Source organism: Uloborus diversus, chromosome 2, assembly GCF_026930045.1.
Source record: "Uloborus diversus isolate 005 chromosome 2, Udiv.v.3.1, whole genome shotgun sequence".
NCBI classification, from domain to species: domain Eukaryota; kingdom Metazoa; phylum Arthropoda; class Arachnida; order Araneae; family Uloboridae; genus Uloborus; species Uloborus diversus.
Genome location: NC_072732.1, coordinates 110683582 through 110710082, shown reverse-complemented (window position 1 = coordinate 110710082; position 26501 = coordinate 110683582). Strand labels below are relative to the sequence as shown.

Genomic DNA, 26501 nt, shown 5'->3' with positions numbered 1-26501 from the left:
CCCGTTAGTTTTGATTATCCCTTTTACCCACCGACAAACACAACGCTGAATCAATTGAAAAATTATCTAGATTAAACAGGGTTGGGTTTTGGATTGTCCAAAACTGGTTTAGGACAGGACAGGTGGTTTTTACCGTCCGAAACTGTCTAAAACTGTCCAAAAGTGTCCGAAACTGTCCAAAACTAAGCTGATGCTAAAGGGGTGTAATCTAATTAATTCGTATTTACTGCAATTTTTGTAATGCATAAATATAAATATTAATGAGATCAAAATAATGAGTACTTTTCTTAAAAATGTTCATTTAAAAAATATTTTACTTAAAAAAAATTGCCAATTACTATTACATAAAAACTTCCTTATCTAACAGTTGGTAGACTTCTGAAAGGGAATTCACAACACAACCAAGACAACTAATTTCAGTTTCATTTGTAACTCAAAGGAATGTTATTAAATGTGCAATATTAAGGTGCAAGAAAAAAAAGTTATTTATTGCATTTAAGTCGATTATTGCAGTATATTTTGAACATTTTCTTTTGCACACGCACATAAATGTCGAAAAATTTGGTAAATGGAAAAAAAAACTCCTGCATACAAATTGAAATGTTTAATGAAGAATTTAATTTCTACTCAACTAGATTATTAAAATCAGTTGCATAAATAAGTTACCATACTTGAATGTTCGTTCACCTTGAATAAACATATTAAATAGTGAAAAAAATAATTTTGACACATTTTGTTGTTTTTGATATTTTCTTATAAAATATAGTTTCTCAAAATTTGGACACTTTCGGACACAGAGGTTTTGAACAGGATGATAAAAACCTTGCCAACATTGCTTTCATGTGCACACATGCATAAACATAGGGAAATTTGGTTACTATTATCAAAAAATAAACAAATAAATGAACTCATTCATACAAATTGAAATGTTAATCAAGAATTCAATTTCTATGTAACTGGATTAAAATCAGCTGAATCAATAAGTTGAATGTTCTCATTGAATAAATGTTCAATGTAAAACATTATTTTGATACATTTTATTCTGTTTTTGATGTTTTCTCACACAATATAAGTTTTCTAAAAATATAGTTTTGGACAGTTTTGGACACTAGGGTTTTGGACAGGACGGTAAAAACCAGGGTTTTTACCGTGGTTTTTACCGTTGTGTCCAAAACCTTGCCAACCCTGAGATTAAACAATGCATAAAATTCTTTAAAAGAAATGGTGGAAATATTTAAAAAATAGATACTAATGAGAAAATAACAACCTCTTACCATTCGGGAAGTTCACCTAAAGCTATAGCTTGTTTAGCTTAATGGTAAATTCAACACTGACTCTAATTAATACAGTGACACAGGGGAGCCCCCCCGCCAAGAGAAAGGGCACCCCCTCCCCAAAAGAAATTTAATGGCCCTGCCCCCCCCCCCCTAGGTGGGCACCCTTGAGTGACATAACAGTGCCGCTTTCCTTTTTAGACATTTGATGAGAAGTGCTTCGTCCAAAATGTTTTCCCAAATTAGGCAACCGTTTTTACTTTTTAAACAACGCTAGAATTAGTTTCATTTTGTATCACTGAATTTAAAACTCAAATCAATACATATTTTAAAATATTTCATCAAACTGAGTTGTTTGCCAATGTTTTAAGTCTCGAACGCTAAAAATGCAAGCGCCTTTTTTTTTTTCATTTTTTACCCCTTGTCTATTTTACTACAATTCTGGTAATCTTTCAGAAATAAGCGTTTTTTTTTTGTTTTTTTTTAGCCTTGTAATTTACACAAGAGAAAAAAAATCATATTTATTTTTGGTTGATAGAGTCGATAGTGGGCTCTGAAGGTAAGGACAAAAAAAAAAATTCTCACTTCGAACTTGCAAGCTTGAAAACTTGTAATCTCTAGGAGAAAGAGTTTCTTCAAACTAAAAAGCTTTTTCTTTTCTTTTCTTTTTTAAAGAAAGGAAAAAGTGGTGGGAGGGATTTTTTCTTTTTCAAAGGCCCGCGAAGCGGGCCCCAAATCTCTCACGGGCCCCTATGCAATGCATAGGCTTGCCCCCCCTTCTCGACGGCCCTGAAACCTGGTATACATTCTACATTATAAAAGAATTTGTGGAGACATTTTAATATTTATTGCAATGTACCGCGTAGTAAGCAGGTTTAATTAAAAAGTAACAAACAAGATTTGATTAAAGCGAACCTGTAAAATAAAGGATTACTTTGGTCACCTGCGCAGCCAAAACTATCCCTCAAAAAAAGGGGGGGGGCGGGGTTCAGCAGCCCTTCCAGGTGTAAAAACGCCATACTGGGATCGGCAATTTGTCGTAAACTAAAGGTTGCGGGGGGTTCAATTCCCCCTCCCGCAGGTAAGATTAAAACCCCTCCTTTTATGAAAATCTGGACACGGGCCTGGCTGCTATAGTACTATCTCTTGCCCCAAGACAGAGGAGGGGTCCACCTACCATTTGTACTGGTTATCTCCAAATTTTTAATTTTGCCTCTTGCATCCCTTTGCTTCTCACTACCTCATATGGCCATGAGCGGTACTATTTACTCTTTAGAAAAAACTCTTTTTTTAAAAGGTCTTTTCTTAAAATTGTATTGTACGTATTCAAACTAATGAAAAATTTCATGTAAACCAAACGTAATATATCCGTTCAGAATGAATACATCACAGATCATGAGACAGTGACAACTGATCGGAAATATCGGATAAGCCCGAATTACTCTACAAAAAAAAAAGTCACCATTTGTCTCAGTGAGAAAACTGATTTTCAAAGGTATCTCTCAAAATGTTATCTAGTGAATGAAATTTATTTGTCAGGTTCTGAGAACTAAAGTAAAAATCATGGGATATACACTTGGGAGGGGGGGGATTGCGGTCTCCTCCTCGGGCCCTTGGTTTTAACGTAGATTTAGATGAGTTCAAAAGAAAATGAATTAAGTTCAGGAGGGCCATGCACAGTGGCGCACACAGGAATTTTGCAAGGGGAGGGTCCAAGATCGAAAGCCTCATTTTCATATTATGACCCAATACGTCGTTAAACATATTGACTTGATTTTGTCGATTCGCGAAAACGGAAAACAGTAAAAAATAAACTATTGAATAAATAATTAGCATTTTGTAATGAAACATACTTAAACAAATTACCAGAAAGCAAAATAATTTTACGCTTTTACTTTTCTTATAGTTAAGAAATGGATTCAGCAAAGCAAATTCATCGTTGTAGAAGCAGCATATGGTTATAGAAGTTCATAGATTATCATTTTAATCTATAAATACTTAACTAAAAACATCGTTATTATAGTGTATTCATTTATAATCACCATTCTACTTCTTTTAGGTCATTTGTTGTAGGAAAAGTGCACAATATTTTTGAAAATCTTTTAGCATAACGATTTTATTTTTTCATTTATTAGAACTGAAATTATTGTTATCTTTGTTTGGAAATATTTTACGTACAAAATACATAGAACCGTAATCAATCGGGGAAAAAACAAGACCTATGGGAGGGGTCCAGACCCCCTGGACCCCTCCCTTGTGTGCGCCACTGGCCATGCACATCCTCATATCTTGGACAAGCATACGAATTGTACTCAGGACAGGTTCTGGATACCGGAAGTTTTTCATTCTTCCAAATCCTAAATTTTATACAAAAAAAAAAAAAAAAAAAGAAAAAGAAAAATGTTCTGCTGTCTTTGAAAAGTATATTAATAATCTTAGCTTATTATCTCCCTTCAAAAATTAATTACTCTTGTAAAAAAAACATAAAAAATGTGTGTAACAATAAGTGGATAAATTTGGTACAGTATTTAGGCTTTAAATTAAAATTAAGCGCACTAAAATCTGCGTAAAGTTGACCACCCTTGTAAGTTGACCACCTGTCTATGTTGACCTCTTTTGTCAGGAACGGAATTAGTCCTATCTTATATAATGAAGGAAAACCTTTGTAACTTGACCACCTGTCTATCTTAACCACTAATGTACGCCAAATTTGGTTTGGAGTATTGTAAAAACCCTTTGTAAGTTTACCACTTGGTTTATTTTTTAAAACTTTCTTCAGTAAATTATTTTATTTTATTATTTATTAATTTATTATTATTGTATATTTATTTTTATTTGATAGCTTTCCAAGAATGTTTTTAATGCTTAGATGACGGACTAGCATTTTACTAACTAAACAGCAGCATTCAGCTAATGCTGCTCTTTTTCTCCAAACTTGTTTTTCAAATGTTGTTCTATTTGAGATAGCTTTTTGTACTCTGTTCAATAAAAATAGATGTCAGTAGAAAAGTACAAAGTGTTTTCTTTCAGTTGCAATAGGTTGTGGCAATACTGGAAATGTGCTAAGGCCCGGATCTGTACATTTTGGGCCCACTGCAACAAAATGAGTAGGGCATCTCCCTAGTGGCCAGCAGTGTCTATTTGTAAAGTTAACAAGTCTTAGTGCTAGTTCTTTTCTTCTTTTTTCTTCAATTTCTAGGGCCGTTAGCCCCCTAGAGGAAGTGATCCCCCAGCACTGCAGGTACGCAGATATGGGCTTGCTAAAGAGCCCTTCTGGCTTATTTCAAGTGCAAGGGATTAAGATATAGGACATTTTAATTTAGCCTTTATGAACTGAGAGAGTCAAAACACATTGTTGCTCTTTGTGCTATAAGTGTTACATAAAAAGGCTTCAAAAAGAAAGTTAGTTGAACTTGAAATTAATAAAAAGTATGAAATATTAAAATGAATTGAAAAAGGAGAAAGCCAGAGAAAATTAGCTGGCAGATATGGAATTTCTAAAACTACGGTGTCTAATATAGTTTAAAACAAGGAAAAAATAACACAACTATTTGAATAGTATTTTTAATTATGGTTTCACTTTCAATAATGTTAAACAATGAAATTTAGTTGAACAGAAAGAATAATAAGGGTGAATTCCTCGAAAAATGAATACACGGTGCCAGAAATTACAAAAATTTCAAAAAATCATTACTGCCCTTTATAAGTCGACCACCGGTCTAAATTACCACCAAAGTACTGTACCGCGAGTGGTCAACTTACACAGGTTTCACTATACACAAAAAATACCTAATATCGATTTTACGTTGCTCTAAAATTTGTTTTTTTTTTTTCAAGGAAAGGGGGTAAAAGGTAAGGGGGGCAAGGATAAGAAAATGTTGGAAATCACTGTTTTAAATATTTATACAATTTGTACTTTTGTGAATTTTATCTTTGCTAAACGAAAATAGATGATTTGGACGGTGTTATACAAAAATGAGTTACCCAACAAAAATTTTCCAAAAAATAATGAGTTATTCACATAGGTTGGCAGATAAACTGATACACTATGGGGATACAAAGACGATTTCAGCCGAATTCTGAATTAATATGCCATCTATGAAGTTCAGCTTAGAACTCAATTTACTCAAAAGTACTGCTTGGTGGGTTGACCCATATTTGTGTAACATCGTCAATTTGTTATAATTATAACCGATACTTCAAGTTCTTATTATTTAAAGTGCTGATGACAAAAAATAAATAAAATAAAAAACACATGATGATTTAAAATATTAAACTTACCTGAAAAAAATTCTTGTCACCGTTGGATTTAAAACACATTCAATCCCATTGAGCAGTCCATACGGTGTATAGCAAATGACTCGTTTTTTTCCTCGGACACGAAATTGAGGAGATTTCAAAATTGTCTAATTGGTTGAGAAAGTCATGGATCTATATGTTGCAAAGTGCTGGGAAACATAACAAAAAAAAAAACGAAGGATGAAAAGGGAAAAAAAGTTTTTTAGCAGACGTTTTGCTCCTATACATTCTATTCTTAGGATGGCGCCTTTCTTTTATTTCATTGGAAAAAAGGTTCAACGTAATCTTTTCCCAGACAGTCTCAGATGGCCACAAAAAAAGATCCCCACCCCCAATAAAACTCCTTACCAGAATTCCAGGAAACATCAATCCCGAACAGATACGCGTGGACCCTGAAGGCTTCGCTTCGGACGAAGACCATCCAACAAAGACATTGTTTCGTTTTCCCTACGTAACAAGATACAGTAATAGTTAGGCAAGAACAGAGTAAGGGAAAAGGAGCGGCCGTCCTCCTCTCCCTCCCCCCCCCCCACCCAAAAAAGAGCAGTTCTGGCTGCAGCCCTCGACACAAGAACGGCCGGCCTAGCTAAAAACTTTTTAAAAAAAATAAAATTGAGGAACACGGTACGTACACATTGAATGCACAGAAAACGGCCCGACTAAGGACGGCCCATGTGGAATTTTCCACATCTCACACGTGGCCAGTCCGCCCCTGCCTGTTTTTCTATTTCTGTGTACAGAGTAACAAATATTAAACTTTTTCGTAAGATAATGAAAATACTGTACATCCTTTTCTGTTTTCTGTCCAACCGTTTGAAAACATGTTAGTTTCTAAAAAATATACCTTGTTTATTCGAGATTTGTGACTTGTTGGTTTGCAGAAAATAATTCACATGAAAGCCTTTTAGCAAGAGTAGTTTCCTCTGTATAGTCTACAAATATTGAGAAAATCAGACGTGACAGGACTTAGTCAAGATAATTTGAGTTATTTATTGACCAGTTAGTTAAATATATTTATTTAAAATCTTTGAAGTATTTTTATTTAGTGCTGCTAAGAGTTAAGAAATACTATTAAAGTTCAAAATTCATTTTTTATGTCCATTGTCTGTGGTGAAGAACAAATAAAAAAAGTTTAAATTGTGAAATTATTTAAATTAATTTTTTAAAAACTTCTCGGAAAATTTTAAAAAACCCAAAAGTGAGCTAAATAATGGGTTTTTTTAATGGGTTTTTTAAAAAAAAACCCATTGGGTCCAACCCAATTGGGTCCAATCCAGCCAACCCTGTTTATAGGTGCTGTTTGGCTCGAAACATTACCCTAAAGCAGGGCTTCCCAAACTGTGGTTATGTGTGTGGTGACAAAATTATTTGTCTGGAACCTACAAATTTAACCTGGCTTTTAAGATTACAATTTTTGCCAGTCTGCTCTTACCCCTATTTTCGACTTCGACTGAAAAACAAAAAATACCAATCGTTGAAAAGCAAAGTCTGTCGTTCCAAATGCCACAGGCACTACTTACCGATACAAATCCGGATTTTCAACCTATGCAGCTGCCAAAACTAGTACCAAAAACCAAAGCTGTCTTGCTGATCTTAATATTCCATTCCTGCTATCAACAATTGATGTGTTAATTGTTGATAGCAAGATAGGAATATGTTTAAATTGCATCTGTTAAAGCAGCCTCACTTTTCCCCTTAACTCGATGTTCAATTTTGAATTTTAATCATTTTGTTGGCTATTGATTTCCATCTGTTTAATTTGTTTTTTTGTACTTCAGAATTTGTAAAGAAATTAAAACATTGTAAACTACCTGCTTTTTTTTTGAATAAGGATATTCTCCTCTAATTAGTTAATTGTTAATTTAATATTAAGTTCAATTATCTATGAACTACTATGTATCTATACATACTAAACTACATGTATCTATACATCCTAATAACGGGTCGGCATTGAACATTGATCCATGAAAAGGTTTCACTAGCTATAAAAGTTTAGGATGCCCTGTTCTTAAATGACTAGATGATCTGATTTTGGCAGGACCGTCCTCCCCCCCCCCTCTCCTTTTTTGTTAAATTCCACCAAATGGAGGAAATACAAAAAAAAAAATTTTTTTTGAACATTTTTGTGGGCATAGAATTTAGTGGAAGGTACAGAACAGACTATTCAATTCCAAAGACATTCCCACGTTTTTCTAATCTAGTTAAAATTTATTTTCAAATTCTATTTTTATGAGAATTTTAGCAGAATGGAAAGTAAAAAGCTGGTTTGATCTCTGAAAAAAGGGGCTGAGCGATGCATTGCCAAAAACCGATGTACATTCTACATCAGTAAACCAGTTTAGAATTTTTCTCCGAACTGATGTATCAATACGGCATTGTTTACAAACCCAAGCTTCAGTCAAGTACATAGGTTTCGGTGCCCCCCCCCCTCCGCAAGATTTAAAGATGCGCTCCGGTAAGATTTTTTTTTTAATTTTTAATTTTAATGTGTTTTTTTCAGTGCATGCATCCTTATACCTGTTGCACCCCCCCCCCTCCTCCGACCACGGGGGTTGTGGTGTGCTATGTAAGCCACTGCTGAGGATTGATATCCAGACGCCAACCCATGACCGTTTATGTTTTAATTTTCTAATTTTTCACAACAATGTTGAATTAGCAGTGTGTCTAGCCAATTCAGCTTAAGAATAATGGCCTGAAGAATTTGTTACAGGAAAATTTGCAAACAGACACTGATGGAAGTATCATAAGTAAACAAGGACAAAATATAGGAATTACAAATTTTATTTTAGCTCTTGGCAGAAAATATAATGATGAGCAAAGTTTATCATGTAGGCACTCACAAACAAGAAAAAAAAGAAAGCCAAAAAGCAAAGTTTAAAGGGTAAAGTAACAACATATTGCTGCCACATATTTTGGTGCTACACAGAACCATTTTTTGCATGCAAGAAGTGCATGGAATACTTTGCTTCCATAAGTTCATATCTATTTGCATTGGGGAAAAAAAAGGCTCATCTTGTAATCAACAAAACACAACTTATACGCTCTATTGCCATCTTATGCTTTTAATGCTTTTTTTTTAAACGGTGCTTGAAAGGTTGGCAATGCATCAATCTAGAAATCCTACAACGCCCAGCCCTACTATAAAATGGTGTTAACCTTTCTTTGTAAGATAATTGAGTCTTGTGAGGTATAATCCTTGATTTAAATTATTATTTCTGATACTGGTCAGCACATGACTTTAAATGTAGACAAAACATTTATCCTTTATTTTTATAATATAAGTATGTCTGTTTTTAGTAAAATATTTAATACTTTTTCTGTTTTAGTCTGTTAAACCTCGAAGTGGCCTTTTTTGTTTCCTCATAACTGAAGCAAGAGAGACAACTGCTTTAGAAATGCCAGATCATGAAAATACTTTTGTACTAAAAGTATGTTTTTTAAATCTGCTTATCATTTTTGAATAGTTTTTCAATATCATTTTTTTTTCATCTTGTGTACTACAGCATATAGTGTTATAAGCTTTTTTTTTTCCTTTCCAGACTGAAAATCATATGGAATATGTTATTGAAGCTCATGATTCCAATGATATGAAATCATGGCTCTCAACTATTAAATATTCTATGCGTCATCTTGGAGATCTCAATAGTGATAGTTCGTAAGTTGCTGCTTATTTTATTGAGTCATTTTCATTCTACTTTTTTCTTTTTAAGGAAAGTATTAAATAACTGAATAGCAATCTTGAAAGCAGAAAATGGGCTAGAGGACCTTGTAAAATGAAAGTATCAATCAGTTGATTTTTATGTTTTATCTATGAAAAGAATCACTAGGTAATAGAAAAAAATAATAAAATTTCTTGGCACTTCAATGCACTAACACATTTCAGAATTATTTTATTTTTTAGACTATAATGAACTATTTTAAGCTTTTTGAAATTTGTAAACCTAAACTTGGAGTAGGATTTCTGAAAAGTATAGCCATTGCAGGGGTCTGGCCAGAGGAATTTTGGGTCCATTAACGGATACGTCTCAAAAATCCGATCAACCTAACGGATCTTTTTCAAAATCCTGATCAACCAAAAGGGACCCTTCACAAAATGCTGATAAACAAAAACTGATCTTTCACAGATTGTTTATTGAAAGAGCAAATCTGAAATCAAAATAATGTATATTTTCATATATATAAGTGCTCTTGAAAGCGATAAGTAACTACTACTGCCAAATAAATACTGCTTGTTGTTTCTGTTAAAGAAATTAATAGCTGAAAATCAGTTTGGTTTTAAAGAATTTTGCTTGTTCTTTTAACATAGCTATTTTGCAGCGATGTTGTTGTAAACTTCTCTGAAAAGCCAAATGAACTTAGAACTGCAAATGGATAGTAAATAGTAGAGACTAGGGGTGGGAGAAAAATAAGATCACTTCAGATAGGGTTACCAACTTCAAACTCATTGCCACTTAGCATCTGGCATTTTACCTTTTTGTGACTTGATTAGGAAATATTCTCATCATTTTACCAGCTTGGCAATATATGCGTTTTTATGGTGCGATGTTTAACTTATGTTGGGAGAAAATTATATGGGTTTGATGTTTTGATGCTCACAAGGATGATTAACTTTAAATTAACTCTTTTATTTACCATTTTTTTCCGTAGATGCCTACATTTTGAAATATGCAATCTTTTCACATCCAATTTGAGAGTCATATGTTATTATTTTTTCAAGCTAACTTCACTTAATTAGGATGCAAATAAATGAAAAGTCTCTTTATTTCTGTTACAATGCTTATTTCAAGTTTTTAAAGCTAAATTCCATTTTCTTTTATGAGTCAAAAATTAAAATGCTGAATCGATGATTTATTTATTTATTTATTTATTTGCTTCAACTGTGTCCACTGATATTAATGATATGTTTATCGTAGGACTTTAAAATGCAATTTTAAAATAATTTTATCAAAAATGTTTCTTTTACAAGCCGTTTTAATACTTTTGATGCCTTCACTTTGGGGATTCTGATCTGTTTGCATCCACTATGGGAATCGGATTTTTCAAATTTTTTGATTTTAGTACGCTTTGTTAAGAGGTAAACAAATAAAATCATTTTTTATTTTTGTTAAAATCAGGGAGTTTATAAGTTTTAAATGAAATTCTTTTATTAGAGTGTCTTGGGCCAAAGTTAAATGCTGAATCCCTGACAGAATTTAATTTTTTTTCTCTTTTTTTTTTGTTAAAATTATTTAAAATACTATACATATAACATTTCTAGTATAATTTAATATAATGTAGAATGGTAGATAAATATTGATACTATTAATACTTGAGGGGTGCCCATCTCTCAGAGAGCGATACCCCCCCCCCCTGCCAAAATACTGTGAAATGGTCTAACTATGAGCCACTTTTTGATTTTTTTCAATAAAAATTTCATGTACATCTTTGAGTTAGAAATTTGAGGATTTTAGTAATGGTAGCTATACATCTCGTCTTTCGAATGAAATGTTTATAAAAAATCTAAGTTGGAAAGAAGAGCAAGGGGAATTTTTTCCCGATGGCCCATAGTTGTACCCCTACGGGATACAACTATGGGCCACCTCATTTTTATCTAGAAAACACATTGAAAACTTGATCTAGCCTATTGTTGTGTGAGACTACATGTTGTCCTATGCGTGAAACTGTATAAAGAATTTTTTTAGTCCATCATTTCCCTTTTTTTTAAATTTTTTAATACTTAATCATGACTTGTTGTCTTGAGCGATTAATAAATTTCAACATGGTAAAGGTAGGTAACATTCTTTGTTATCTGCCTAGGTTTTGACATAGAAACATTTGAAAACTAGAAAAATCTTACCAACTAAAGGCCTGGTACCTTATACTTAGGTCCTATACTTAGATCTAAGAAAATACGTAGGGCTGACAAATTTTAAACAAGACCAAAAAAAAAAAATTTGAAAACTGAAATGCTAAATCACATTTCTTATTCCAAATCTCATCAAAATTAATTATTATCTCAATTTTTATTTGGTCTGGATTTCAGTCAGTACCTTTTGCAAAAACTCCTATGCGTATGGACAATAGGGCGACCCCCAAGCTTTCTTCTGTCTTTTCTTGCCATTATTTACAGAGCTCCTACACCACTCCCCCCGAATGCATGCAAGTGTTTCTCAGTGCCATTATTTACAATAAATAACACAAAATATGACAAAAGCATCCCTACTTAGAATAAAATGCATCTCCTAGCCACTAAAAACCGTGAAAAGTGGGTAGCCCATTGTTGTACCCCAACATTCCCATTTTCAATAAATGTTAAGAGATGTCATCGGGATTTGATCGCGCACAGGGCGATCCATTCCCCCCCCCCCCCCCCCCCCCCCCCGGACGACTGAGTGTAATATATTTTTTTAAATATTCCATATTTAATTAAAGAGAATAAATGAATGCTCCTCAGGAAAATGAAGTAATTTTAATTGAAAAAAAAATTGATTGTTATGAAAAAATCTTACTTCATTTTAAAAAGAACCTCAAAATTAAATTTTTTGATAGTTACTGATTATTGCTCAGTTACCACATCCCACACCTCATATTTCTTTCATCCCCATCTCTCCTTTTTTTTTCTTTTTCTTTCTCCTAGACTATACAAAAGTAAGAAAATCCTTAAAATGCTACGCTTCGGAAGCCTTTTCCCTCAGCTAAAATCATTAAAGTGCATCTCAAATATTGTTTCAAGGGGTTTAATTTTAAAAAATTTTCAAAGGAAGAACTACCAAATACCTTGCCTTCAAAACAACATCAAAAATGGTTTAATACTTCATTTTTTGGAGCTACAATTTTGAAAAATTGCAGAGCCCCTAACGTGTTTTTAAGACTTCTATTTCTGAAAACTTCTGGACAAAGGCCTCGCGACTCAAACCCTTCCTTCTAATATCATCCAAATCGTCTAAAAATGGATTTTTCAAAACGACAATTTGCTGAGGTGCTTAGCGCACAGTCCTCTTTAAATACAGTGTGACGATGCTCCCGTATGAAAGCTGAAAATCAAAAAACTATAATTTTGAAAAAATAAGATGAGACCTTTTTAAACTCACACCCTAGTCCTTGAATATGGCTTAAAAACTTCTCTTTTTAGGACTTCTATTTAGAAATCTTTTTTAGGGGGGAACCAAAAAGAGCCCCCCTGTAAGCATAGTTTGTCAGTAACTGCCTTTTGGAACTTCAATGTCAAAAAATTGGGGTGAGAGGTTTATTATATCTTAAATCTATTTTCAAAAAAAGAAAAAAAATCATCAAAAACATCACCAAAGTCCCATTCCTTACTCGAAAGTCAACACATTTCACCTATAATCGTATTTTTTAGACTTCTGTTTCTTAAAATTCCCTCAGAAAGACCTCTGAAACTTTCCACCATCTAAACCACCAGAGACTATCTAAAACTGCATTCTTAGGACTACAATTTCAAAATTTTCTCAGGGGGAAAGCCCTCGGGCTCCCCTAGCAGATACGGAAAATCTAAGCATGGCCCCCCTCCCTATAAATATTTTTTGGTGGCACAGTCCAAGTGCAGAAAGCCTTGGCTGTATTTAGGTGCGATGAATTGAAGAATACGTGAAGACAACACAAAACAATTGCTTTCAATCATGACCATTTTAGGGGGGCAGGGCTTTATTTTTGGAAGAATGTTTCATATTTAAAAAAAAAAAAAAGAATTACCAACAAGAAGGGAAATAAACTATATTTGTAATGCAAAAATGAAAAATTGTAATGTTTTAACTTTTTTTTACTGTGATGAGACACTTCGGAAATTTGTCCGGGGAGGCGAAACTGCTAGAGCCGGTCCTGATCTGAATCATCATTACTACTAATAGCATCATGTGATCTTAAAGTTTTTACTTTGTCCAATCTTACAACAGTGTATCTAAACACTTCCTGTCCTATCATTTTAGAAATTATGTTTATCAAATAAGTGGAATTCATCATCATTAACAAAATCTTCGACTGTTAGACCTGTAACAATATTGCGTAGAATGCGAGATCCAAGGGTGGGACTCTAATAAAAAGGAGAAGATATCTTGGCCAGATGGATTTCACAAAATATTAAAATTATTATTCTTTCAACATTTTGTACTCGACTAACTTTGTGTTTTTCTCTTGTAGCAACTAAATTATTTAATAAAGCGATTATAACTTTCACGTAATTCATAAATTAAGTCTCCAGCCGTATGGATTTTGTTTGAACAAATGAAAAACTGGCATTACAGTAAAACCTGTCTACAACGATACTGTCAGGACCTAAAAAAGTATCGTAATAGACAGGTTATCGTTATAGACTGTTCGATTATTCATGCTGAGATTTTGCTGGGGCCAAAAAGAAAATAGTTATAGACAGTATCATTATACACAGGTTTCACTGTGTAAGCTGCACACACCTCTTGTTAAATGAGAAGATTACGACCAAAGTTTACATGGGAAATAACAAAATTTATGGAGTAATAAAAGAAGTTACTTTTAAATTAAAAAAGTATTTCTATGTTTTGTTTTTTAAAGCATAATTCTTTCTTTCTTTTTTTTTTTGTCAGCAACATGGATTGACATGCACTATGGGCCAAATACAACCCATGGACCTCAGTTTTTCAACCTCTAGTTTATATAGTAGTCGACAAGAAGAATTACCTCTTAACAATATGTGGTGTAACTTAAACCTATTCTTGTTAAAATGTATTCTTTAATGTGTTTTAAAAAAGAAAACTAGCTCACCTGTTTTGAAGATAATTGCTGCTAGCCTCTCCCCCCCCCCCCCCCATTTTCAAATCTGATTTTGGGGGTGTTCCCAAACCCAACTTTGTCTGATTTTGGATATGTTATTCTGTTTGAGTTACTGATATAAAAACAATTGAAAAAGCTTCTGTTGCAATTTAGCCTATGTTATTCAACATTCAGACGTCCGTATAGCGCGTGAGCTCCGTATCTTTCTCCCCAAAACCAGTTTTCAATCGGCGTTGCCATGACAGCAAGCCGTATTGTATGGGATACGTCAACGTGACTAGATGCCAGATATCTGACGTCCGTAGAGTTGGCAGTCGCTCCTTGAGATGAGCGCGCTCTCGCTATTGGGTGAGAGTATCGACATGTGCTTTGCGCGTGCTCGCATGTATGAATGTTCCTGGCTTTTGGGGTTAAAACCCCTCCCAGAACACAAGCACATTCATTTCCCCCGTTAAAATCAAGGGGAAAAAGCAGAGTATTGGAGCTTTTCCAAGCGGAACAGGTTTCAACAAAATATCTTACTGCTTTTAATGATCGGGAAGCAGTCAGAAATTACTTTTCAATTCTCAAAAATAAAAGTTGTATTTCATGATGAGCACCCCACGTCCCCACTGGTATAAGATAGCTACTAGGTGTCAATAAAGCTCTACAGGGTATTATGGTCCCTCAGCACTTCCATCACTGCACAAATCCTTTTTAGGGACATCTAGAGAGAGGAAGCCTACCGCACCGGATTTTCTAAGGCCAATTCTCATCGAAAGATCGAAACCGTTATTAGCTAGCATTTGACATTCATAAAGACATGAATGTATTTGAGGAGGAGGTTTTAAATGATCTCTCGAACAACACACAAAAAATTAATGTAAGATTAAAGTAAAACTAATTATAAATATTCTGTGCTTTTTCCCACTTTCTTCATTTCATAGTGATATCAATACGAATTATTGATTGTTTTTAAGCAGTTACTTTAAATGAATAATTACTCATCTGTAGAAATTCTTTGATATTGAATAATTCCGCATTGTAAATGAAAGAGAAAGAAAGCAAAAATTTTGAAAACCCATCCCAGAAAAGTTTTCTGGCTGCGCCACTGGGCAAACGTGATGTGCGGACGCTGTTTGAATGTTGCTTTAAGGGTATTTTTACCTTAGTTTGACTGGACTAATATAAAAGTTAAGAACTACCATCCACAAATAGGTGTTAATGAATTAGATTGCTTGAAATGATTTACATTCATGTTATTTTTTCATGTGTGAATTATTTGTTGTGTAGTAAAACTATTTTCTGTAATGAATTACATTTTAATTTTTCTTTCTAATATTTAGTCGTCCCCGTTTACCAACTGCTCCTTCTGATAGTCTAAGCCGCCTAAGAGACAGGTCAAGTGCAGCTTCCAATGCAAAAAGTAAAAATTTTAATGCACTTTTCTCAATTGTATACTGTTAGACTATAGTTTTGCACTGGCACAAGAAATACTGAATCAGTTAACTGTTACTTTATTTATGAGGAGTATGTCACACAAGAACAACCATGTAAGCAGATCCGTGATTTCAAATATCTTCATATTACAATATAAAATTATGAGATTTCTATCTTACTTAAACAATGTATTTTTTATTGCTGTGCATTTGTAATATTTGCAGGAGCTAAAATTCAAAATGGTGTTTCCGAAATTTTAAAAGTATTTTTTTCTGAAAGAGCATGCTTAAAAACATGGGATCTGACTATTTTTTAAATAACTTGTTTAAGTTGAATATTTTTAAAAAATTACTTAAATCGGTGCGCTTTCATTGTTTATGTTTCAGCCCGATGACATCACAAATGATGGAATGCCATTCAGTGTTGCTATTCACAGAACAAAATATTTAATTTGCATCTTTACTTACATGCATTGGCGACAATATGGTTGATAGCAAGCGTAGAGCGCAATTTTAATTCGCTTGTTGATTTTCATAACATGGAACCGTGGTAGAAAGATGCGCCAAAATGCATCATTTGTGACGTCATCAAGACCACACCTTGTTTGAAAAATCGGACATTTAAAAAAAAATTAATTAAAAAACAACTGTAGGGAAAATAAAAATATTTTCTGGGTCTTTTTTTTTGAGCAATCACGATTGCTTATTGCTTTCATTTGACTGTTTTTGGCGTGCTATCATTTTTCCCACCGGCGCGGCGCCACCCTCTGGCAGCACCACCCGTCGCGTCGGCCGGCCTCACGATGCTGCTCCTCTAGCGAAAACCGTCTCCAGGTTGCGTCCATATCCTACACACAAACGCATATCTACACGCACCAACACACACGCACACAAACACATACAGACACTTACACAAACACCACCATACACACACATACACACACATGCATGCATACAGACACCTCCACATACACACAACTGCCCACACATTCATGTCTGCACACAGACACAAACACACATGCCTACACACATACACATACCCCCCCCCCACACACACACACATACAAACATACATCGTGATTGCGAAAAACATAATTTGAATTCAAGATGACAAAATTCAAATTAATTTTTTTTTTGCTTATTCTATCAATTTCAGTGACTAAAAGTACTACTTTTGACTGAAGGAAAGAACCCCATTTTAAGCTGACTTCTGATCGAGCTTTATTTGTAAAAGAGACCACAATTTTTTTACGGGGGGAAAAATATTAGCCATATTAATGTATTACTTCAATGTTTTGCATTCTAAAAGAGATCTCATTCTGTCTTACTGTATGCTAATAGCTTGCACATTAAAATATATAGATACAGTAAACAAAAGGAAAAAAAATAGAGAGAAATCCATTTTTATTATCTTACTATTATATCTGCTTTCAAATTTATAGATACAGACAAACCTCCATACATCAAAGTAGCACCTTGCTGAAAAAACTTTGATATATAGAAACGAAATTAATTTTTTCGTATTTACTCCGAAAACATTAAAGGTAAATATAATTTCTATACAAAACTCTATTTCTAATTAGTTTGAGGATTACATTAGATGAAAGTTCACTATTAAAAAAGAATTAATAAGAAAAATTTATTTTTTATTACCTTTAGCCTAACAGTCATCTAGGCAAAGGTTACAATCATCATAGTTTCATTCTATTAAAAAATAATAATAATAAAACTATTGCCTTGTTGAATAGCCAGTTTTATGAGAAGTTCACCAAAAAATGTTTGTATTTATTGAATCCACTAAAAACTTCATCAGAAACATTTTTTGCTAACTGAAGTCCAGGTAGTAATGTTTGAATCACCTCTAGCATTTCTTTTTTCGATGGCAGGAAAATTTTTAGATTTTCACTGAAACTTAGCAGTTTTAGGAATAAAGAACAACTATCAGGAAAAAAGAATAGCCATAAATTGTTTTTTTTTTTTTTTTTTTAATTAGTCGCAGCATAAAATTGAAAGCGACTGGTTGATGGTTCTAAAATTGATAAGTCTCTCCATTGGTTTGTGCCGTATCCAGAATTTTTTTTTTGAGAGGGCATCGAATTCGCACATTGCCCTAACACACATATACATATAGGCACACATACATGCATAAAAAATTTAACATAGAAGATGTTTTTGCCTCGATTTTTAATGACTATACTGTTGGACTGTTGTTATTTTAATTTCTTTTTATTTTTTAATGCACCTTGTAGTGGTAAAGATAACAAGAGAGTGTCACTTAAGGTCGGATGTAGAACATCCATAATTTCAGTGGCTCCGGGAGTTTCTCCCCCGGGAAATGTTTTGAAAAATATATATAAAAATATGTATTTTGAGGCCTTATATGGAAGTAATTGAAACTAAAAATATGCAGAAAAATGGGCAAACACAAAGTCTTTAAAAGTTATGCATTCTTTTGAAAATCAAGAACAATCAAAAATAAAAATTGCTTGCTCTACAAACCATTGACATTAGTTGACAGTGAGGAAAAACGAGAGAGGGAAAAGAGAAGCACATCGTCATTTGCTGATATTGGCTTTTAGCGTAGTAGCAATAGTAGTGTAGTGTTAAATAGTATGCTGTTATGTAGAAAGCAAGAATAATAGAAAAGAGTGAAATTTTCAATCTAGCTCCAATTTTATCTCTCAGTAATATTTCTCCACACAATATTAAAAGTTAAAAAATTTTTATTTATGAGAAATTGAAATAAATTCTTTTGATTATGCATGAAATAGTGTGTAAATTCATGGAGCATTTAACCCTTTTTTTTCATAACATTCTTATGTGGTCGAATTTTTCTTTCCTATGATTAATTGTCAGTGAAGGGGATTTCACTGGTATTTCAAATAAGTGGTGATTTTATACTGCAATATTTTTGCAGTTCTCTCTCCTAATTTTATGCTCAATTTTAATTGAACTTTTTTCTAGTTTTTAAAAGTACTAAATTTATTTCTGAATTTGATTTAGAAAATGATGACACAACTCCTGATGCTAGTCCTGATCCTCCCCCTGATCTTCCTCCAAGAGGTGTAGCAACCACAGGGAATGCCCAGTCAGCAACTGGTAATGATGCTTCGGCATCTAATGAAGGTAAGTAAAATCAAGTCAGAATATAACTCCCACCATAGAATTTTATTGTTTTTACTTCAACATTTTTGACGTTCCTATTTTCCCCAGAATTGAATCAGCTTACTGGACAAAAAATTCACCAAATTTTGAGCCATTTACTGGAAAAAGGGGTATTTTGATTTTAGTTTTATGAATTGTGAGAATACAGTGAAACTTAAGATCATCTAAGGGTCCAGAATATTTATAACACTATAGTTAAGTAACGTTATAGTCTATAATATTGACATTACTGTTTTATGGGTGAATGAAGGGACTAAAATTTTTTGATGACATAACAGAGTTGTTCCCATAAATAATGTTACTATAACCAAGTTCAAGTGCAGATAAATTTCATTTATGGTATACCTTTAAAAAGGAACTTTTTCCTGATAATATAATATTAGCTACTGGTAATATATAATAGCAATTCATAATTCTAAAATAAAAAAGGTTGTTCATTTAACCCTAACTCAAGTTGTATTATCATTTCCCTGTTTTGATTATGGATAAGGGGAGGATTTTTTATTTAAGAAATTAACCTGTGAATTAAATTGTAGAACAAAGAGAAAATATATTTGTGATCTGTGGTATTCCTTTCAAATCTTGAACATGGGAATGATGACGAATAAGATTATTTTTCACAAAACATATGATTCAGAAGCACTTTATGAATGCTATAAACCTACTGATAAAATAGATACAACTTTCATGCTTCTGCAGATCTCTGTCTATGAGCATAGCTTGATAATATAGACAATCATGCCGTGCATGGATACATTTGCTGCTATGTAGATACATTTGCAGGGGTGGAAACTCTGTGCCAATTGCACCAAATTTCCATTTCTGATGCAAACTAATACAAAGCAGCCAAATTCGCGATTTTTGCGCCAAAAATGCGATTTTATTCTTCAAAAACATTTACTACAAGTAAAAAAAAACAGCTGCATTCATTTTTTTGCCATTGAAAGCTAAAAAGGAGCAAATAGTAAAATAGGGTGCAATGAATTCTTTATATTCGCCGAAAATCGCGTGCTATGCTTTAAGTTTCAATCCTTTTGCATCCTTTAAATTTTTCAATAATTTTAAAAAATGGAAGTTATTTTGACCAATGTTACTTTAAATTAGCTTATTGTCTTTCTTATTTTGATAATCATTTCATGTTTTGAATAAAATTAGGATGTAGGAAAATATGGGGCAAAGTGAAATAGCTATACTTACTTTTCTCAAAATGAACGAATTGGAAAATCTTTCTTAAAAATCTGGTACATAAAGAAAGCACAATATATTTCATAAGTATGACTTGCATTGAAACAGTTTGGGGGGGGGGCTTAATTTGTAGCCTCCCCCCCCCAACAAAAAGAAAGAGGATTTTTTTTGATGGGACAGCGCATTTTAAAAACAAAAAAGGCTTATATTAAACAAATATATGCAGAAAAAGTGTCGAAAGAGTTCATAAAAATATATAATTTATTTAAAATAAAACTGCATTAAAGCTGTATAATCTCTTTTCACGCATATAGGCATCTATGTCTTTTAAAATATTTTAAAAAAGTAGTTTCTTTAGCACATTGTCTACTGGCTACCATGCATACCTGCATCTATTTCTTTTAAATTACAAAACAAAATGTAGTTTATTCAACACATTATCTATCAAATAGCTACTGTTGTTTAGTAAGAAAAGTCGTTCCTCCGGTACCAGGTGAAGTTTGAACTAATGAAAGGTTACTCATCGACGTAGGGTGAAGTTAAATAAAATGCAATTATGTAGTCATGGCAGGTAATGTGTAAATCGACGTACAGAACAGCAATATGGGGCATACATCTTTTTTTTTTTTAGCCAAAGAAATATTACTCCTGAAAATGAGCTGATTAATAAAGCTAAAAGTAATGTTAATCTATTGCCTGAAAAGAATCAGTGAGCTCTCTTTCCACATAGATGTTGATAAATAATTTCTTTAGTAGTGAAAATTTTGAAGCACTTTTAGCTTCTTTTTTAAGGATTATCTGCAAAGATCACAGACTAAATAAGTCTTTAAAGTCTGAAGTTTCCTTATTTATTCTTTTTTTTTTCTAGATTTTATTTGTCGATGCAAGTGGAACCTATTAATTCAAGCATTAAAAGTGAAGTTTCAGATATTGATGCAAAATGAGAAAATTTAAACTAGGTCTATAAGTTTGATTGTGTATGTGTGAATAACTTATCGATGGAATGGTTTCTAAATTTGAAATTCCTTGGCCTCACAATTGATGAAAAGCTTAAATTCATACCGCACATACAAGAGCTGAGGAAAAAATGTTTATTGAAATTAAATATCCTTGAAGTCTTAGCAAACACTTCCTGGGGTACTGATACAGAGTCTCTTTTAAGAATCTATAGGGCTCTTATACGCTCAAAACTTGGTTATGGATGCCAAATTTATGGTTCTGCAGCGAAAAGCTATCTAGAACTTCTAGATCCAATACATAATCAGGCGCTGCACATCTGCACAGGAGCCTTCCGAACCTCACCTATCAAAACTCTTCATTTTCTAGCACATAAACAGTCTCCAAACAATTGATGTCTCAAACTCTCCTTAAGTTTTTACTTCAAAACAAAACCTTACACCAATGATCTGTTACACCTCCATATTTTTCATCCATCTGTTTTTTTTTATTTCTGCATCATCCATCGGTAACCCCAACATTTGGAATGCAAATGCAACAGGTGCTCTCAGACCTGCAGATATCAGATTTTAATACTCTTAACTGAAATGAAAACAGTCAGAAAAAAAGGGAAAATTTCGGAAAAAAAACATTTTTTTCGAAGGGGTTAATTTCCACTCCGAAAAAATTGAAAAATCAATTTTTTCAACGTTTCAGGTAGTTTTAATTGAAATTTTCAGCAAAAAGTGATTAGAAATTTCTCGTACTTAAATTCAGATGCAATTACCCCCCCCCCCTTGCCCCTGCCCCTCATTGTATGTTGAAATACTGTCTAACTTTGATAATGCAAGTTGCTGTATGATATAATTTGCATATAGATCAAAAAACTTTTAATACTTTTTGCAAAGAAAATTAAACTAATATTTTTAGTGAAGAACATATTTTCCTTCTTCATAAAAAAAACAAGCATAACTTTAATCACAGAACTGTTTCTAATGACTGTGTGAACCAAATGTCAGAGTGCGGCAAAAAAAAAAAAAAAAAACGGGCAATCAATTTTCCATGTAATTTAATTAATGATATAATGATTATGAATAATGATGAATGAATAGATAATGAATAAAAATTAACAAAACACAAAAAATAATAATATGAGAAGACCTTTAGCAATCAATAAATTAATTGGTTTCAAACTGCCTGCCTTTTGCAGCAATACACAGGTGAAACTGTTCATTCAAATTTTCATTCAAAGGCCGCAAGTCCTTTAATCATTTATTCCCAATAAAACAATTGGTTTAGAGAGTCCAAGCTTATGTGTAGTTTAGGGTAGACATGTGTAGTTTAGGTCACAAATTCCCTATCTCACGAACAACTTCTCTCGTGTAAACCTAAGGATTTCATTGAACTCACTTTTGATGACCTGAGGATTAACTGAAATGTCCACTGTTCGTTTTTGTAGACTTCCTGGACATCGGCTATTGTTTCCAAGCCACTTGAAGTGGCCTACCGCATGAAATACTGTTTTTCCGGGGCACAACAAGCAAACGAACTGTCGTTTTATTTGGTTAGACAACTTTAAAATAGCATGTCTTTAGCTTAAAATTGTAAGAAAACCGAAAAACAATACATGAACTAAGAAATATATTGTAAATTATTTTCTAATAAAATGAGAGGCAAAAATAAATAAAGACAACCATTAAAATTAAATTACTTTATTTCCATTTGATGATGCAAACTTTGTCCAAGGTTTTTTTTTTTTTTTTTTTGCCGCACCCTGCACACTGCTGTGCTAAGCACAAAGGTGGAATCTGCAGCTGAGCTCAAGCTGAGATATTGTGTTTTAAAGTTTGGCTCTTCTATATATTTGATTCAGATGTTTTTTTTTTTTTTTCAAGAATTTTTCAAAAAAAAAGTTCCTGATCAAATGACCTTAAGACATTAATACGAAACAAAGAACAACTTGGTTATAATAGCTGAGTTTTGTTCAAAAGTGCAGGCATGACTACTTTTACTTATGTGTTTAGCACGGCCTTATAGTTAACTGAAACTCCAGGTTTGGTTCAGCTTTAGAAACCATTACTCAGTTTTGGTTTGGGGTTTCTGATGGAAAGAAAAAGAAAAACCAATTTAGTTTTGATTTGGACATAGACTGGGTTGGAAAAAACCATAACTCAATTGCTTTCATTTTCAGACAAGTTACATTGCAAGGAAGGGAAATCATATTTATTTTTCTTTCAAACAATATCAACCATTTTGCAGTAGATTACCGCCCCAAGCCAGGGTTAAGGCAGAACTGCTTAAAATACACTGCCAAGCCTTAGCCCTGGCTTAGGGCGGTAACTTATTGCAAAATACCTAGCTTTGCCTTCAATCTTTGAGTTGAACTGCATCATTGCTGCGGTCACTCGTCTGGTGTACTAATTCTACATTAGCTACCAGTTTGTTTGGCTCTCTTGGCTCCTTCAAGAGGTTTTCCGCTTACAGCTCAATTACTTCCTATTCCGGGCTGGTGAGTGCTAAAAAGCTCAAAAATGCAGTCCTCGGATAGAATGACTGAGCTGGCAGTGTATTTTACGAATACTATCAATCATGTTTGAAAGTCAAAAACTACAATTATTATTTCAAGTTTCAAAGGCAATCTGAAACAGAAAATGTAATTGTTATAATGAGACACATTTTACCTAGTATTATTGGTTGAACGACGGCTTATTTCTGGTGTTTGACTAAGAAAGCTCTCAGTTACAAAACAAAAAGTTTTTTTTTCTAATTAAACTTCCCTTTATGTGTATTTCTATAAATCGGAAAAAGAGGATGTGTGTATTGCTTATCTTTTTCAATACTTAACCCTTTATACGTTCCAAGAAACACAGAGTTATTAAGAAAACCTATTTTTATTCATAAAAAAGTCAATTTTTCCATTTTTTCCAGAAAAAAACTGTAAAAACCGGTTTTTTTCCACCACTTCAAAACTTTCGGAAATTTTACATCTCTACTCCCAACCAGGGTTGGGTTTTTTTGCCGGCAAAAAGGTATTTTTGCCGGGCCGGTGGAAAAAACCATGGCAAAAATGGAAAAAAATGGAAAAAACGGCAAAAACCTAATTGCAAATAAAGTAGCATTATAGTGTTAATCAAGAAATAGTGACAATATAATATAAATAATGCACTTTAATATTTTACTTATGTCTCTCCATGTTACTTCTAATTTATAAGGTGAAAAATAAATAAAAAACAAATGTTGGAATTGCAAAACTTAAGATTTTAAATGTTTGCTAAAACAATTTTTTCAGAATGAGCCAATTCCTTCAATGCTAAAACAAAGAATCAAGGGCGCCCATATAGGGGGGCAATGGGGGGGGGGGGTCGAGCCCCCCTCCCCTTAGAAATGAGGACTTCCTTGCTTTTAGTACTTTTTTCTTTGCAAAAATGTAAAAACATTTCTTCTCCAGCCATTAATGAATAAGTTATTAAAAATGTCAAATTTTAATGACTCTAATCTGTCCTGAAATCTGTTTCCATGGGAAAAATATCCTCCTAAACCATGGCTAAAATATCTGAGCCCCCCCCCCCTTACAATTTTGCATATGGGTGCCCATGCGAAAGAATGTGTACTAGTTAAGCTTTAGTAAATTAATAAAAAAAATGAATTCTAATTATATATATATATATATATATATATATATATATATATATATTTAATTAATCACTTTCTTTTTTTTTTTGATTCCACTAAGATTTTTAGGTTATTGAATTAATAACAGAATATTTACTTGAATATAGAAAAATATTAACTTTTCCTCACTAAAGAAATAATGCATTTTTTCTCACTTACTGGGAAAATGGATAGCCAAGAGAGGAATTTAAAAAGAAGAAAAAAAAGCTGATCAATATGTGTATTCTATATTCACTCTACTTTTTAGTGATACTAGCTCACTCTACAGAAAATGGCAAAGCCTTTTATCAAAATCTTTTCATGCTTTTACTTTTATATAAAAGGAAAAAAACTATCCGTAAGTTGTTAACACAAAATCTATTTTTGCCACTTTGGCAAAAACTGGCAAAAACCTTTGCCAGGCGGTAAAAACCGTGGTTTTTTCCGCCTCCGGCAAAAACTTGCCAACCCTGCTCCCAACACAATAAAACCAATTGAACCATGGTGCCTAGTAACTGTATCTGCAATCAAAGACCTCAATTAATTCCCCAAAGAAACTACCTTTAATACAGCTTACCAACAAATCTTTTATTAAAAAACAAATATTCAGAATATAAAGCCATATACACTGTCGGATCAAAGGCAAACAATCAGGTCGGTTTTGCTGCAATAATTAATGGTCAAGCCTTTGCTGGAAAACTACACCCACCTTGCTCAGTTTTTACCTCGGAATTAAAAGCTATATTTATATTTTTACAATCAATAGCCTAATCCACCCACAAAAAGTGGGTGATATACACTGACTCAAAGAGTTCAGTAGAAGCCATAACTCACTGTAGTAATAATAGCCATCCTGTAGTCATTCAGTCATATCATTTATACAAAAACCTTATGCAAAATAATTTTCATGTTCTCCTTTGTTGAATCCCTGGTCATGTGGGCATTACAGGCAATGATGCAGCTGCCAGTATCCTGATCGATGACAGTGTCCCTTTTGATGATATTAAAAAAAGCCATTTGTGAATGTCTCAACACACATTGGCATCAGACCTGGAATCTTGAAATACAAAATAAATTACATTCCATCCAGCCCTCAACTACAGGTCTCAAATTACTGCAGCTTACCAATAGAAAAACAAGTTTTACTAAACCGTCTTCGCATTGACCATACCAGATTCACCCATAAATACCTTTTATGCCGTGAACCAGCTCCAGCATGCATTACATGTAATGTAAATCAGTCAGTGTTGCATGTTTTAATAAACTGTCCTAATTTTAATCAAATACGTTTTAAATATTTCAATGATTGTAATCCATCTTTGAAAGAGTTGCTGGAGGACCCACCCCAGCAACTCCTCCGCAATTTGTACTCCTTCCTCCAGGAGATTGGTTTCTCCTTTTTAATTTAGGTGTTTGTGTCGTCAAATGTGATTTTGTGCCTTTCTTGTTAATGTTGGTTCCATTTTTTCTGAAATCATACTTAGTTTAAATGCTTTATATGTTTACATATTTTTTACTACTTATTTTAAAGTACTGAAGTTTTATACCTTTTACCTCAAAACAAGTTCATTTTTACAATGTCATGACTTGATATAAAAAAATGTTTGGCGATGTATACTGTCGTGTGCAGGTAAAGAGCAGTAACTGCAAATTTTTTCTTTTTTGTCATCTATTGTACACTATCTTTATTGTACAAGATCACCTATTTGGTTTCCTCTGAAAAAAAACACGAAAAAAAGATCTAATTTCATCATTTTCCTATTGTTAGTATTGAGTCCACCACACATTTCTTCAAATATCTTGAAAACTCATTTCTGCAGATACTGCC

General features: G+C 33.2%; 1 protein-coding gene across 1 annotated transcript in view; it reads left to right on the top strand.

The window, feature by feature from the left end:
* LOC129217234 (SH2B adapter protein 1-like) overlaps window positions 1-26501 on the top strand; it is a 42973-nt gene that overhangs the window by 7603 nt on the left and 8869 nt on the right. Inside the window, exons 2-5 of the mRNA XM_054851507.1 lie at window positions 8900-9001; window positions 9113-9228; window positions 15644-15723; window positions 18740-18862. Coding sequence (XP_054707482.1) covers window positions 8900-9001; window positions 9113-9228; window positions 15644-15723; window positions 18740-18862 — 421 coding nt within the window. The remainder of the gene's footprint in view (window positions 1-8899; window positions 9002-9112; window positions 9229-15643; window positions 15724-18739; window positions 18863-26501) is intronic.